Raw genomic sequence first — 17,790 nt, 5'->3', positions numbered from 1 at the left:
CCCCCCCTTGCCTGCCTCCTCCTGATAGGCCAAAGGCCCCACACCCTCACGCAAGAGGCCAAAGGCTCTGGCGGCAATTGGCGACAGGACCTGGCTGGGGCCGGTCCCAAGGCCTTGCCGGGCCGCATCCGGCCCGCGGGCCGCAGGTTGCCTACCCCTGGTCTAGAATGTCATTCTTCTGTTTCACTTTGAGTATCTTATAATTTAAATCCAATCAGGCCTGCCCAAGCCTGTGCTACAAGACTTCTTGGCTTCAAGGCTTAAAGCATAATACGATTTCAACAGAGAAAATAGAAGGATGTCACCACTACACCTGAGACAATAGCCTAGTTCAAGGGCCCCAGGACAAGTTCAAGGGCCCCAGGACAAGTTTGTTCTGCTCTCAAATAGAGGAAAACAGCCAGGGAGTTCAGGAGGAACAGCAAGATGGTTCATTGGCTGCCTAAGGAGGACTGACTCAGTCTATCTGATAGCAGGGTCTGCTGGGAATAAACTAAACCAATACAGGAGAGAAATCCATCAAGTCTAGTAAGGTAGACCATTTGAAACCAATAGCACCATATCTAAAAAGGGGAGAAATGGATTATTTGTGGCCTTACAAAAGCTATACGAAAACATATCCTTTTCATTCCATGGTAATATTTATAACTGGCTACATCCCAGTCTGCAAGCCCAGCAGGGGCTCAGCTCATCCACACTGCTAGTTCATCAGCCTGGCAGGATCACTCCTTGTCTCTGTCGCAGCTGATAGTACATTCCAAACCTAATTATTATCTCAGCAGAGCAACTCCATTATTCAGGCTGACAGTGCTCCCCCCTGCAACCCCCGTTAGTTTTTTGTTGCAGTGATGTTATATTAATGAGGCCTGCAAATAAATGAATAGGAGATCAGAGCACTGCTTGTTCATAAGGAAGCCAATTTTTTATTTATTTAATTACTGAGGCTGCTGGCAGCAGGGGAAGATTTATGCTATCAAGGGGAACATAGGGTGGATTCCAATGATGTGTTCTATGAATGGGAAAGATTTCATGTTAACATGTACGTTATTATTGATTTTTCTTTTATGTCAACAAGTAAAGATCCCTATAATCTCCAGTCCCTGCTGGCTCATTGCAATGTTAAAAGCTTGCCTCTCCACTGAACTGTTTAAACTTTTCAAAGGAAAAAAAATTCTACTGCTGACAATTTTACCCTCTTTCCCAGGATGCCTGCCTGCCTGCCTTTCTTGAGATAGTGCAGATATGTAGTTTCTAAATTTGCAAAATTGTTTATGTAATCAGGTGTGGACCATGGAATTACTTCTGTTTTGCAATGTAAGCATCCCTTTGTGCTGGTTTTACTTGTGATATAACATCTGCATTCCTGTTATTTATTGTTAGAGCTAACTAATAACTAATTTTTCAGGATATGAAAAAAAACAACCAAACCTTTAAACCAGGGATGGGCAGCTACAAGGAGTCCAGAAGCCACACCTGCTCCATTTTCAGCTCACTGCCCCTCAGAGGATTTATCCAGTCAATTTTACAAAACCAAAAATAATGGTTACTTCCACTCTCTTAACATTTGCTGTTATCCATCTTTCTAAAGTGTGCAGTATTTGTGAATAAAGAGAGAATTATACCTCTTGATGGATGCTGGAAGTGTATTTTTCTATTTTTACTCCACCCATGAATGAGGCCTCCAGGTACCACAGTTCCATCCCTGCTTTAAACTGTGGGTTTGAAACCTGAATTAAATGGTATTTCTAGTTAGTTGTAACCAAGGCTGCTGCTGCTGCTGCGGATATAATTGGGTTAGACAAGGAGGTGCAATGTAAGCTCCAGAATTCAGAAGATGGGGAGAACAAGTTTATAATCAACCATACTTAAATAATTCATAATTTTATGTCTGCATGATATGGAATGATATGTCCTGCTGCTCTCAGTGCTGCTAATTCCAAATATCTGTGCAGAGATATCTGGCCTAGATTGTGATCCTGCACACAGTTAGGTTGTTGCAATTCACTAGATGAGTTAGAGTTTAAGACAAGATCTTTTGCCAAAGGGCCAAATTCAGTTTCAGAAAAATCTGTACTGTACAGTACTTCTGCCAGGAAAACCCTGTATATTTTAGCTAAATGAAAACTTTATGCCATCAACACAAAACAGCCCCCATCCCTCCACTTCATTTGGCTTTCCATTTTCCTGGATGAAGAATCCTAAAGCATTCTAATGCTTGCTCATGATTTTGGGATATTGAGGTTAGTTCTAATAAAGTGATTCTGACAGTGGATTTTGAAATATTAGTAGTTTCCATGACTGCCCCAAGGAAGAAAAGAGGGAGACCCCTGCCCGGCATTTGTTCTGAGACGTTGCTATCTTGGGTGAAGGAATTATTTCCCTCTCCATTTAGCTCAAGGAAGAAAAAGAAACCTCTTGCTTTCTGGAAATGTTACATCTGTCTGAACAATTTACTGGAAAGGGAGGTTTGTTTGCAGGCCATTTTGCTTCTGGTGACTTACAGACTTCCAGCTCTTTGCATATGAAGCACAGATCTCTGTGAAAAGAATAGCCTTAAAATGCTGAGAAAGCAAGTTTGTTTATTTATGGAAAGGCTCTAGGTTTGGATTAAAAATGAAAAATGGAAACAAAACCCCTTGGGATGAAAATAAAACCCACTGAACCCATCAGGTTGGCAGAGTGGGTGGGTCTCAGTGTCACATAGAATGAGGTTGAAAGTGAGAAGTGCTTTTCTGTTTCTAGTGGCAATAGCAAGAGAGGGAAAATTCAGTCCTGGGCAGAAAGCCAGCATAATGCCTGTGATTTACTTACATTCTGTTGAAAATGAAAGCCATCAGAAAACAAGTGTACATTGGATACCAGAGTTGTCTAAATAAACTTTGATGCTTGCTTGTGTGTTGCAGTTTGGGAAAGTTATTGTGAGAACTGGTAATTAACTGTTTTTCAGCTGGTTGCCTGCCCATTTGTTTTGCTACTGATTAGAGATCATCGGCAGTTATATCCAACAATGTGTAAGACACCCTTATGATGTAAGCTGACATGATTTCTCTGATTCAGCAATGTGTTTTCTATTTTTTTTTTTTACTGCTTTTCCTCTGAGGACCTTAGAACAATACAGTGGGGGCAGAATCTGTTGATGACATGCTGGAGGATAGAACAAGTTATTTGGGGTGTGTATGTGGGGGGGGGGGGTGGAGGAATGCACTTCAGTAATGAGAAGCTGCCTTTCACAGGGGGGAGAGAAGGAAAGCCCTGTGGATATAAGCAGTGGGAGTATTATTTCTGCCAAACATGAACTATAGTATCATAAGTTTGGATTGGATGCAAGAGTCATCTAATTCAATGCCTTGCCATGCTGGAATCCATAGTTAAAGCTCCTGAGAAGTTGATATTGAATTCCTATTTAAAAATCTGCAAAGAAGAAGAGTCACCCCCTTCTCAGATAACCTATTTCATTGCTGAATTACTCTTACCATTGGACTGTTCTTCCTAATGTTTAGGTGGAATCTTTTTCTCTGTAATTTAAATCCATTGTGTTGTATCCTAGCCTCTAGAGCAGCAGAAAACTCACTTGTTCCATCTTGTTCGTGGTATTATTATTATTATTATTATTATTATTATTATTAACCTTTATTTATAAAGCGCTGTAAATTTACACAGCGATGTACATATAATCTTTTTAATCAGACGGTTCCCTGCCCTCAGGCTTACAATCTAAAAGACATGACACAAAAGGAGAAGGCAGTGGTGGTGGGGAAGGGGATGAGGTCCAGCAGTTCTTCTCTACCTCCAAGGCCTGGACCAAGGCAGATGGACTGGAGGGAGGACTTGGCTTCTCGGAGCTAGCCTGCCTCTCTCTCCCTCAAGATGGTGGCTGAAGGGAGGGCTTGTCTTCTTCCAATATCACTACAGATATTTAACAATGGCTATCTTAACATCTCTTTATCTTCTCCAAGTTAAATGATGTTGAAATTGTGGCCATTGTACAATCTGACTCTAGGTGACTCTCACAACAATAATGAGAATAGGCCTGGTCAAGAGATGGTGAGCTTCATGGCTGAGCAGAGCATGGCTGATTTGTAAATTACTGAAGACAGTCTTTGTTGTACAGAAAGTATTTGTAGAGGAGGTATTAAGAAAAAAACCTACTACATCAGGTATGGGTAGGAAACCTAGGCTTGAGTGACCTGTTCTAAGAAGATATAAGCCCAACAGGAGGACCACAACCTTGTTCCATTTTCACAGTGCCTTAGTCTTGGGATCCTGCTTAGCTACTCATAAAGATGAGATTCATAACACTAGGGGCAGGAATCCTGTTGGTGTACTATGGTAGCCATAGATCTTTTTCCAGGGTCACTGGAAGGCACTCAAAACCAGCTATCTATATTTCTACAATACCTTACTTCCATCATAGCAGCTTCACCATGGTCTTTCCCTCTTTCTGCCACTGTGTATGTCAATCTAGTTACATTAGAATGCTATGTCAATTAGAATCCAATCTAGGGTTTTGATCTTTGCAGTAGGGTTTAGCTTTAAGTGAATGGTGTCCCCATCGGAGGAAGTAGTTCAGTTGTCATAAGTTATCAGATGACACCCAGCTTCATTTTTCTTTACTATGAAGATTATCGCACTGCGTTCTGAGAACGTTCTCATCACGTGATGAGAACGGAACACATTTGAGAATACCGCACGTATGTGTTCCAATCGGGTTCTCAGAACGCTTAAATGTGTTCCAAATGTGTTCCAGGAGGGAACGGATTTGAATGTGTTCTGAATGTGTTCCCAGAGAGCTGAAACGTGATGAAAACGTTCCAAGAGAAGTGTGTGCGGTATTCTTATCCGTTCTCAAATCCGTTCCCTCATTCCTCCGTCTCCTGATTGGCTGAAAGAATGACAGGCAGGGAGGGAGGCAGGCAGGCGAGTGACTGCAGTGAGGGAAGGTGTGTGTGTGTGAGGGGGGAAAGAAGGAGGGAGGGAAGGAAGGAAAAAGGGAGGAAAGGTGGGACAAGGAAGAGAAGAGGAAAGCAGGGAAAGAGAGAGAAAGAGAGAGGGAAAGAGGAGACCAGAGCAGAGAGCAAGAGGGAGAGGGTCTGGCTGCTTCTGGGGGGGGGGGCTCTAGTGTCATGTTCAGTGGGGCTCCTGTGCTGTCACAATGCAGGAGGCAGGGATGCCCAGGACCTTCTCCTCCTTCCCTCCAGGAGGGAACCCACAAAAGCTCCCCTGTTTGGAGCACCACAGAAAAGCAAGCAAACAACTCCCAGAATTCCATAGCAAAGAGCCAGACAAGAGTTAAAGCGGGGAGGGAAGCTCACAACCTGAAGGCACACATTACATGCACACACACAGAAGCAAAAGGGTGTCAAGCTGCCAAAAAGGGGAAATGGGATGACAGCAGAGGACTCTTCTTTTCTAACCGGTTTAAAGAGCTGCTATGGCTGCCGGGGCTCTGCCCTTGGTCCAGTCCCTTCCCTTTCCCTCCGCTTGAAGGGACCTCCATGGAGCTCCCTTAAAGCCCAGGCTGCCAAGGAGGGGACTCTGCCCTTGGCCCATCAAGTTACATAGGTTTTATCCTATTTTCTTCAAACATATGCCAGCATATGAAGCCCCAGCGTTTTATAGGGGCTTGCCTTCCTTCCCTCCCAAGGGAATCTTCGGAGGGAAGACTTCTCAGTGAGGCTGAGAAGCACTCTCCCGGCCAGAGTCCCTAGACTTCCTGAAATCCCCCACCTCCCTTCCCCATAGAAATCAATCCAAAAACTGAGTTTAAAAGGAGCAGAGGAGAGCCCTTTGGGTCTGCATCTGGGAGAGATTTTAAACTCCGTTTTTGGATTCTTTCCTATGGGGAAAGAGGGGAGAGAGAGAGATGGCAGGACATCCCCATAGCCAAGCATCCTCTGCTCCCCCCAGATGAAGACCCATAGGGCTCAGTGCTCTTTAAGCTCCGTTTTTGGATTGATTCCTATGGGGAAGGGAGGTGAGGGATTTCAGTAAGCCAAGCCTCCCTTTTCCCTCTTTCCTGGGGGCGGCGCCTCTCCCGAGCCGTCCAACCACTGAGTGGCGACGTCATCAGAAGACAGCCCACAAAACGTAATACAGCAAACCGTTCTGAGAACGGTTTCAAGAAAAAGGAATCGCAGTGCGGTAAACTGCCGTTCTGATCCCGTTCTGATCACGTTTTGATTTCTAATGCGGTAATATCCGTTCCAGGAACGTTCTCATCACGTGATGAGATGGAACGTTCTCAGAACGCAGTGCGATAATCTCCTATCTGTAGAGAATAATCATAGAATCATAGAGCTGGAAGAGACCGCAAGGTCCATTAAGTTCAACCTTCTGCCATGCAAGAATACACAATCAAAGCACCCCTGACAGATAGCCATCCAGCCTGTGTTTAAAAAGTTCCAAAGAAGGAGGCAACACCACACTCCAAGGCAGTGTTTTCCACTGTCAAACAGCTCTTACTGTCAGGAAGTTCTTCCTAATGTGGAATCTCTTTTCCTGTAGATTTAATCTATTGTTCTGGGTCCTGATCTCTGGAGCTGCAGAAAATAAGCTCCATCTTCGGCATGACATCCTTCCAAATATTTAAACAGGGCTATAATATAACCTCTTAACCTTCTCTTCTCCAGGCCCAGCTCCCTAAGTTACTCCTTATAGTTCATGGCTACCAAACCTTTTACTCTGCAGCTTCTTTGCTGGGTGCATGAGAGGGCTTTGCAATACCAAGGTAATTGAGATGAAGTTTATTTTTTATATTTATTTCATTTTTATGGTATCTTTTTCAAAAAGGGACCCAAAGTGGCTCACACGATAAAACCCCTTAAAAACAATAAAAAACGAATTTAAGATAACACAATTAGTACAGTATAAAATTAAGATTAAAAACATACAGTACAAAAGTTAAAACCCACAATCTAATACAGCTACCCCATATAAAAGCTACCCTGTCATGAATTTAAAAAGCCTGCCTGAATAAAAATGCTTTTACTTGTCAGCGAAAGGCCAGCAGGGAGGGGGCCAGTCTAGCCTCCTGTGGAATGGAGCAGCTATCATTGCTTATAGTGGGCAGACATTCCTCCTCTACAATGGTGCAAATAGCTAATCTCCAGGTGCAAACCTCCCAAGCCTAGGAATAAGCAAACCTTTTATGTATTGGCAAATAAATAGAAGCAACTATAGTTAAATCCTATCCCCTATTTCTCACAACCTGACCTGGGATGGGATGGGATGGAAGACAAAATCTCACTAATTTCTGCTATAAGTGTGTAAATCTAATTAGTTTCCACATTTCCCTATTTCTTGGAATAGCATGCTGGGAGTTAATGTGTTGACTGTTTAATGTGCACACCCTTTTTATGCCCAGTCCTGTAGAGCATCTAGGAACGGTTTGTCAGTTACATGTTTGTCACTTACATCCAATGGAATCTTTAAAATGCATACCTTGGATGTGATCATGCTCCCTCCCAAGTGATTCATAGGCCCCATACAGACAGACCAAAATAAAGCTGCTTCGGGTCACTTTGGAGGTATGCTGTTTCAATGATGCATGCATCCTAAGAGTCCTGAAACTGCACCAAAGCTGCGCTCCAGTCCTTAGGACTGGATCGTGGATTTGACGCGGCTTCCGGACTCTTAGGACGCGTGCATCACTTAAACAGCAAACCTCCAAAGTGACTCGAAGCAGCTTTATTTTGGCCTGTCTGAATGGGGCCATGGTCTTGAATCTTTATTTAATTTATTTATTTTATTTCAAGGATTTATATCCTGCATTTCTCCCACAATGGGATACCTTCTGAACAGCTAAGCTAAAGCAGTGGCTAGAGCATGTTCTGTCAGCTTTAGCTTATCTAACAACTAACCCACTTCTCAAGGGAATAAGGGACCCACATGTGGTGCTAAATGGCATGGTAACTATTTGCTTTTACTGCTGTAATGTACTTGATGGTGCTACCCTTGGAGAAAATTCAGAAACTTCACCTGGTCCAGAGTGTGGCATGCTGGTTAGCATTGGGTGTTAAATTCAAGCAGCTCATAACATCAGTTCATTATGATTACCAATCAATTTCCAGGCCAAATTAAAATGGATGGAAGTTAGTCTTGTAGTCCTTTAAGGTCTGGGCCCAGGTTGTTTGAAACACAATAAAGTAAAATAAACTCTCTCTCTCTCTCTCTCTCTCTCTGTGTGTGTGTGTGTGTGTTTATGTATTTGTGGGTATGGCTTGTTCATGATGTTCTTTCTTACTTTGAAGACCTCTTGGGAGTCACACTATAAATAAGGATTTCAAGAGACTGGCCTTTTTAAACAAGCTGTCATCACTTCTTTCCTCAGGAAAGCCTTTTACAACCAAGAAGTTGTATTAATAATATCTATTTGTTTTTTTTTTATCTATAACTACTTTAATTTTATTTTTTTATCACGCAAATTTTATTGGAACTTTATTTTTGTTTTATTATAAACCGCTGCTTCAAGCACCAATGGGTCAGAAATGAACTATGGACTTGCCAAAGAAAGAAAAGGGGGAAAAAAGAAACAAAAAAAATGTATAAACAAAGATTAACTTTTTTTTTTGCATAAAAGACTGACAAATATATCAGCTTAATTCTGCCAATGAGAAAGTCCTGAGTCACCAAATGTAGCAATTGCATAAGAACTCAAAAATGTCCATAGAACTAATTTTACACTGATTCAGTGTAGCACTCCTGACTTTGATCTATAGCCTACAGTAATGTGGGTCTATAAAAAGGGGAAAGAAAGTGGAAAAAATCTAGTACGTAGCACCTTTTTATGGACATCCATCTACTTCTTCAGATGCAAAACAGACGTATTAAAAGCTCAGGTTATTAAGCATATTTATACAGTTGTGGGATGGGATAAACTGGGTAAATGGGATCCAGTAATACAGTATGCAAATTGTGACCCTTACACTAAATCTTGAAAAGGTTATGTGAAGTGATACAGGTTTTCACAGTGATCACTTAGTATTGATGTCTGAAAGCAATGAATCTGCTTACCAAAAGTCAGTTCTTTGGGGGGGGTCAAAACCTTCTCTAAGGAGATTCCTTCTGCCATATGTGCAGTACTGATGACTCAATATATTAATTAATATATATGTGGTATGCTAAGAAATCATTATCTTTATTCCATTATTTTATCTCTATGAATGGAATGCAATTTGTTAATTCAATCTGGCTTTTTCTCTAGCCCTGCACTGTAATGTCCTTGTTCGAGGACTGTGACCTGTAAATCCCATATTTTCTAACCAGGAAGGTTGAAATGCACTACAACTGGTTTTGAAGTATTGCCATTTCTAATGTTAGACATGTGACCTGTCACGTAGAGACTGTCCTGTTTGTCCAATGTAGATAGGGTTGCCATAACCTGCCTGGGGGGCGGGACTTTCCCAGTTTGGGCGGGTCCACACAGTCCCGCCTCGGTTTGCCCCGCCCCTGGGACTTCCCCCGCCACCCGGCAACGGACGCCAGGCAGGGAAAGGAGCCTCGCCTCAGCGAGGCCCGTTCCCTGCCTGACCTCCTCCACCGGCAACGGAGGTGCCCAGGCAGGGCCAAAGGGCCTCACCTCAGCGAGGCCCCTTTCCCCTGCCTTGCCGCTTCCTCCGCCGGCGACGGAGGCGGCCAGGCAGGGGAAAGAGCTTTTCCTCTTCTTTCTCCTCCTCCTCTTCTTCTGCCTCCTCTCCTCCTCCTCTTCTTCCTCTTCTTCTTCATCTACTTCCTCCTTCTCTTCTTCTTACTCTCCTCCTCCTCCTCCTCTTCTTCCTCCTCCTTTTCTTCTTCCTCCTCTCATCCTTCTCCTCCTCCTCTTTCTCCCCTTCTTCTTCATCTTCTTCCTCCTCCTCTTCTTCTCCATCTCATCCTCTTCTTTCCCTCTTCCTCCCCTTTTTCTTCCTCTCTACTTCCTCTTCTTCCTCCTCCTCTTCTTCCTCCTCTGCTTCTTCCTCCTCTTCTTCTGGTTTTTGGCCAGAAAGGGAAGCACATTTCTGCCATCTGTCTAGGAATAATGTCAAATGTCCTCCATTTTGATCATGCCTAAGAAACATGCATTTATATTAACATTTTTTAAAAAATCATCAAATTTTTTGCGTGTCCTCCATTGTAAAAAAATGTGTCCTACATTTGGAAATTTTTGTCCTAAATTTATCCTACATTTGTCTCGGTTTGGAGGTCCTGACTTATGGCAACCCTAAATGTAGATTATAGCGGGGCTCACATAGGATGGGGTATACCTCATTGGAGGATAAACAAGTAAATGACCTTTGACGTTGTGGGTGCTGTTGTATTGTTATACTGTTGTAATATTTCTCCCGAACCCATTCTTTTTTTGTGCTGCAACAGATCAGCATGGCTACTTCTTTGAAAATGACTACTTTGAATCTTTTGACACCTCTTTCTGCCCAAATTTTTGCTTTTTGAAATTTGAAATTCATAATTTCAAGATGAATCATAATATATTATTTGTTTTGATACACTCCTCTCTTTTTTGAATCCTTAGCACATGTGTTTTTGTTCCATGCAGATATGAGCTTTTACAAGTATTTTTTTCCTTTGGAATGTAAAATCTTGCATCTGATAAAGGCTTATGCTAGTAATTCTCTTCTTCCAATTAGTCTTGACAATGCTATTGTATTCTTTTATGCAACCCCGGTCTTTTTGAAGGGGCAGAATAGACATAATAATAATAATAATAATAATAATAATAATAATAATAATAATAATAATGTATGTCTTTTAATGCTAAAACAGATATTGTTATTTCTTTGAATATGGACAAACCAAGCCATCCAGGGGGGTGGGGTGGGGGAGTCAACCACTATGAGATTATTTTCTCTCTACATGAGAGCATTTAAAAAAATAGAATTTTCTTCTTTTTATCTTTTCTGTTGCTATAGACACTGGATTTCTGTGTGTGTGTTTGGCACACAGCACAAGTTTTTTGTGAAAAAATCTGATAGGCCCAAAACACTCTCACAAAGCACAAAAACTGTAATCTCAGGGATAAAACTTCTGATTTTTTACATTCTTGCACGTATGAGACATTTAAAAGCAAAGATTTACATCCCTGTCTGTACCACTGATAAAAATAAAATGGACCATAGTTATCAAACTGAAGCTTACTTTGATGGGGCTTTTGAGCATGGACTGGTATCTCTGTGTACCACCTACTCACAGCTTGCTTTTACAACAGAAAGTTGTGAAAAAGAACATCTCATACAGACAGTGAGGGCCATTCCATCACCAAGTAAGAACAAAGTTGTTTATTAAAGCCTTTGGGGTCTAATAATTTCAAGCTATTTGCACTCATACAGTAGGCCCTTCACATTCACTGGGGTTAGGGACATATGATCCCCATGAAAGTGGAAAAACCACAAATAAAAACCCACTCTTTTTTATCTGAGAAAACACTTCTCTGGGAATCTCTAGATCCTCCAGCCTAACATTATGGTCAACATCCATGAGAGGCTGACCATAGAATTGCACTGGAGAACCTACAAATGCCTAGAAAAATGTTTTGTCTAAGAATTTCTAGGTCCTACAGCATGACTCTATAGCTTCCAGTAGAGTTGTGTTGGAGGTCCAAGAAAGAACATATTAATCAAATCCACAAATAATCAAATCCTCAAAAGTCAAAACCACAAACGTGGAGGGCCAACAGTACATTGGTTATTACCTTTAAATCCCTACGTGGCTTGGGCCCAAGTTACTTAAGGGAATGCCTCCCCCTACACTACCCGCCCCACGCTCTTAGAACATCGAGGAAGAAACTATTGGAACATATGAAAACTAGACTAACTACAACTTCCCATAAAGCATTTACAGCCGTGGCCCTAAATGATGGAACAACTTACCGGAAGAGATCCATCTCATTACCACCTTAGAAGCCTTTAAAAAGACACTTAAGATGGATCTCTTCTGGCGGGCCTATCTGATTTGATAGCACTGAAAATTGACGACAATTTGGCCTTTTTAGTGATTGGTAGTAATATGGCTGTTGTTTTACTGACTGTATTTTAAGATAATATTGTATTTTATATTGTATTGTGGTTTTTATTCTTTGCTGTAATCCCGCCTTGATCCAGAGGGAGAGGCAGGAAATACAAATAAAATTTTATTATTATTGTTATTGTTATTATTATTATTATTACATAGTTTCAAACTATTCTAAAATCTTTCAAATTATTGTATTGTTGAATATGTTTTAGATTGTTTAAATTACCATCTACCGCTTTAAATTTTTGAAAATTTAAAGCTAACTGATTTTATGGTATGCTGCTTTGCAATCTTTGATATAGGCAGGATATAAATATTTTAAGAAATAAAAATTAAATTTTGTTATGGGCAGTGTAATCAGCTACTGCACATGGAGTCATGGGATGTTTTGTACGACTCACTGAGAACTCACTACAAGCATTCCTTCTGAAGTCGAATCTCAATAATCAGTAGCTTTTGTCTGCATAAAGACTGAGTTCCTGAACCATCTCCTTCAATTCTGAATACACACTCCTTCTCTTTCACTCCCACTGTCTTTCCTTCTTTGTCTTTAAACTTTGGGCAAGGAAGGGTCTCTTTACTCATTTATCTCAGCACACTGTGCAGTAAACTAATGTCACAATCAAGAAGCACCATAATAAATACAATATGCAGATCACACACCCCAAGCCCTTAATTTCCAAAGATACATAATAGCAAAGCATTAAATACAAAATAATATAATATAATATCTGTAATGATGATCTTTAGAAAAAAAACACACACACAAGCTCCATTAAGGGGACATCTGGCACAGCTAGTATAAGCGGCTATGTATCAGGACCATATTTGTGAATTTCAATAAAAATAGAGGCCTGCTGCCAACACAGAAAATCCTGACCTTTGCATCAGACCATAACTTAATTATTTGGTTAATAACCCTGGAATAACCTCTCTTCCATCTCTCATGTTCAGCCACCTCCACCTCCCTTATCTCTTTGGCTACATATGTTATAAAAATTCTGTGTATAGGACCTGCCTTTGGGTGGGGGGGGGGAAGTATCATCTACTCAGGAGAGTTGCTAAACACAGATCTTTTATCACATCTATTTTTCCTCTGCCTACTCTTGCCACTGCTCCCATCTTCTGAATACCTATTTTCTGCTGTTAGCCATGTTTGATAAAGATCACCACCATTATACCACACTGGTTTCACACATTCTCTGTCCCTTAAATATTGTGGTTTTTTTTTTTTTTTTTTTTTTTTTGCCTTTCAATAAATTTTAATTCTTTTTTTTAAATTCACAATAATTGAAACCTCAAAATGGATTCCCTCCAAATTACTGAAGAAGACCCCCTGTAATATCTATGATTTTTGGTCATAATATTGTCATAATTTTGTTATAAACCCTGAAAAAGGGAAATGAAAGATAAATTTGTAGTGGGTATTATAGAGGAAGTTTCCACATGTAACTCTTGGACCTCAACACTAAAATCGTTATCTTTGAGACATTGTTCACCAGTTCTTTCTCCATAGTGTGAAGTGTGCCAAGATTATTGAGACACCAAACTGTCTAAATTTTTTGCTGAGTTGAAATTGCATGTTTTATTTTTTTTAAAAAAACCATATATATATATATATATATATATATATATATATATGAACTGAACCAAAACACCTTAGATCAGGTTTTCCTAACCTAAACCTTCAGATGTGTTGAATTACAAAACTCAAATGGAAACTTTAAACTAACACATTTGGAGGTCACCAGATTGGGGAAAGTTGCCATAGGATATGGAGCTACTCACATAGTTTCATAACGATGACAACACTGTATCTCGCTCTCTATTGCTTAGTCTGTTTAATGAGAAAAATCTCTGGTGCCTAATTTTATATGTTCTCTGGCCAGAAGTTAAATAGAAATTGTTCAGTCTCCATTATATGTTGAATTTGAATTAAAAAGAGCATTAAAATGCTTACTGGGCAAGGTATTTTTTAAATGGGCCTTTTACAAATTTGTGATTTTTATATAGTGACAAGTTCTGGCACTGCTTTTAAGTATGCACTTAGGACAATGTGAAGTGATACCAATTTGGTACTTGCATCCAAACTATAAACCAGGATAATGGATAAAGCAAATGCAGAGCTGGGATTCAACAATATAAGAGGCTATTGATTGTTGTTTTTTTCTGATCCCCCCCCCGTCTTAACGCTGTAATAGCTGCTGCTAGCACTGCTACTTTCTACTACCTTTCAAGTGAGGAAAGTTTTCATAAGACTATTGCCCTGTATTGGCCTACAATCCAGAGAAATCAATTACAGACTAATTACTTCCCTGTTTTAATTAATATGCTTGCCGAAGGGCAGAAGGGACACCCCCAAATTGATGGCTAAGCTTGACAACTGAGAGTGGGTGGTCAAGGCTAATAAAAATGCATGTAAGTCATGCATAAAAAAATGCTAGGCCTAAATTTAACTCAATGTTGGCACTACAGTACCATCACAACTGAATTTCCTTTCCCTCCTACCTTTCTGAGCTGCCTGAAAACAGGCTCTAGGAAAGGTGAGTGTTATTCATAGCCCCTCATAAGAGGTTTTTGGGATGCACAGGATGTACAGTAATGGCAAAGGAAAACCACACTTCCTGCTTCTACTAGATTTCTCTGTACATCTAGTAAAAGTCTAGCATTAGATCCTGCCCTAATTTAATAAGTTACATGCTGCTTTATCTGCTCCTCTTTGTTTCTTCTATAATGAGCTAGACAAAATGAGTTGGAAACAGGTACAAACAAAAAGGAGGGAATAAGGGGAAGAAGAAAAAGAAATTTAGCAGCACCTTTAAGACTAACTGGTTTTTATTTTCATATGAGTTTTTGTGGATACAAACCTCAGATGCTGTGCAGAGAGATAGTAAATGCTCTGGTATAAAACATACTTAAACCATGTGTAAACCAAACATGGTTGGAGTGGGACAGAATGTAATAGGAACCCAAAAGATGCTAAGCATCTTCAAAGGGAAGTGTAATGTGATAGAGGTCTTTGGTAATTGAGTGTTGATGTGTGAAAGCAATAAATCTGTTTTACAAAAGTCAGTTTCTCTAGGTTCAAAAGAAGATTCCTTTTCTTATATGTTCTGCAGCAAGGACTCTTATATTAATAAATGCAGTGGGTCATGAAATCATTGTTTTTGTTCCTACCTCTGCTGAAGGATTGGAATTTGTAAATACAATTCAGTTTCTCTTTCTAGTCTTCCTTTGTAGTTTCCTTGTTCAGGGACTGCAATCTGTAAATCACTTCTAAGAAGGTTGAAATGTTCTGCATTTATATACCTGAGCATTTATTACTCCACTGCACAGCATCAAAAGTAGTATGGTTATATCTATGGTGGCCAGGCATTCTCCTTTTCCTGAAATGTCCTACAGATCAACTTTCTGTCCAGGAGGAATTCCAATATGTCCTCCATTTTGAGAATTACTAAGAAGCACATTGAATGGTACCACGTTTACTGTTACCCTTTGAGAAATATTTCTAATTGACATCCTGTCCTTGCTGCAAATAGGGGAAAAGGATGTACCTTCTAATGTTCTTTTTTCCTAGGATCAACAATAGCAAAGACTTGTCCCAGAGCTTGAGGCACATTTGTTTGAGGTGATAATGCAAATATTGAAAGAGTTTTTTCTTAATTTCCTCACAATGGACAAATGAAAAGGATGATTTAAATGTAGATTCAGTCAGTCAATCATGAGGTATCATGCATATATAATCGTGAGTTCACCCATATGTAAGATCTAAAGAACAAGGCCTAAAACAGACGGTCCAAGAAAAGTGGCTTCTGGACACTTTGAGGGCATGACATTCAGATGATGCACACCCCCAAAGTGTCTGGAAACTGCTTTGAGGTTGCTCTGAGGTGGGAAGAGCTAGCCCAAAAAGGTGCAGAAACTTCTGCCAGTGGCCCATTGGGGACCGTGGGAACAGCCTACTTCAGAAGTGGGCCATGCTGTCACCATATAGTCTCTAGCTGATCATGGCCTCAGGCTGTTCCTTTTGGCCCATCTGCTTCACCTCTAAGATTTAATGAATGGCCCTGGTATTTACATATCACAAAGTCAGTGCAACAAGCTTCTGAGATGGCTGAGTTTTGTGACAAAGAGATCTAAAAAATGGAAAGAATACTGCAGGAAAGAAAGGGAGAATTGTCATTATAATAAACTAAGATCAATGCAATATTTATTTTTACCAATATCTAAGTCTTCCTCAGATTTAAAGAACTCCAACTTTGCATGTGTTGAAGAATGCAGAAGCAGTAGCATTTCAGAATCAGTGTAAATGACCATCTGGTTAATAACAAATCTATTTACTTGTTTAATTATTTTAGATATTTCAAAAGAATTCCAAAGTTGGCTAACATAATCAAGTCAACAGATGAAGAATATTTAAGGTTTTTTTTTAAAAAAAATCGATAAAATGTTATGGGTGAAGCAAAAACATTTTTGAGTTGAAAAATAAAACAAATTAAAAGATCGGCTAAAGAAATGTTTGCTTGCTTGAATCCAGGATTTGCTTTCTGTTAGCAAAAGTCTGCTAATGAGTGGCCCCTTCTTTTGACTTTCAGAGGCCAAGGGACCATGTCGTGGGGTGGGGAGGTCACTTGAATTCCTTTGACTATGTATAGGGATTCAAACGTTTGCCTAGTTTTAAAAAAGTCAGAGAAACAATGAGATAGAATATCTTTGAGGAGCAGATACCATGGTCAGGATCATATTGTAGGTCAGCCCCTTGACACCATACCTTCATGATAGATTTCACTGACAGAAAGAGAGTGAAGGCTTCTGAGTCCATCCCCTACTGAAATAGTCTGTTTAACTATTGAATAGCTCTTACCATCAAGAAATTCTTCCTAATATTTAGATAGAATCTCTTTTATTATAATTAGAATCTATTTGTTTCTGGTCTAGTCTATGGAATAGCAGAAACCAAGCTTGTTTCACCTTTTACATGATGTCCCTTCAGATAAATAAAAATGGCTGTTGTAAAATCTCTCAGTCTTCTCTCAGTCCCCAGAGCCATAAGCTGTTTTCCTTTGGGCTTGGTTTCCAGATATGTGCAGATAATAATGTCTAATATCATATGCATATTAAGAGAGTTTTAGGATACCACAAATTGGTTTTCAATACAAAAGGAAATTCGGGTAAGTAAGCAAACAAGCAAGCAAAGAACTGAACAAAAGTGGGAGAAAATTAATTTCATTACCTCAGTGATACGTGGGTTGGAGCATTTGACATTCCTGCTTGACCAGTCAAGCCATCTTCCCCAGCCACCAACAGGTGAAGGACAGTGCTGACGCAAAGTGCATTTTCCTTCTCCAGTGCACCAGCCACACTCAAATTTCTGATCTGCTTTCAGGCACAACCCACAGCTTTCTCGCTGGGCTGCACATTTGTACAGATGAACTATGGAGACAGAAAATAGGAGGATGAGTGACAGGCAGCATGCTCCTGACAAACCAAATGACATACATTTTGCTAGAAGGCATAAACTGAAGTTCCTATAGACTTCTGTATGAGCCTCTCACTAATTTTTGTCTTAGTCCATTTACTGTGTATCCTGACTTGCCAAGATTGTATGCATGCTTGTTATCTAGCCATGAACACAATCTGTCATTAGGCTGGCTAAGGAAGCTTCTTTGTCATGCAGTGAACCCTCTTCAAAGATAATGTTTTAGGCGGGATACAAACCGCCATATAGTACGTATTCTATACGTACTAGGGTTAGGAAGGGGCGGTGCTTCCGCACCCCCCTAACCC

General features: G+C 40.3%; 1 protein-coding gene across 1 annotated transcript in view; it reads right to left on the bottom strand.

The window, feature by feature from the left end:
- PLXNA2 (plexin A2) overlaps positions 1-17,790 on the bottom strand; it is a 518,762-nt gene that overhangs the window by 93,657 nt on the left and 407,315 nt on the right. Inside the window, 1 exon segment of the mRNA XM_042463708.1 lies at positions 17,237-17,436. Coding sequence (XP_042319642.1) covers positions 17,237-17,436 — 200 coding nt within the window.

Source organism: Sceloporus undulatus, chromosome 4, assembly GCF_019175285.1.
Source record: "Sceloporus undulatus isolate JIND9_A2432 ecotype Alabama chromosome 4, SceUnd_v1.1, whole genome shotgun sequence".
NCBI classification, from domain to species: domain Eukaryota; kingdom Metazoa; phylum Chordata; class Lepidosauria; order Squamata; family Phrynosomatidae; genus Sceloporus; species Sceloporus undulatus.
The sequence above is the reverse complement of the archived record's forward strand: the minus strand, read 5'-3'. Positions and strand labels throughout refer to the sequence as shown.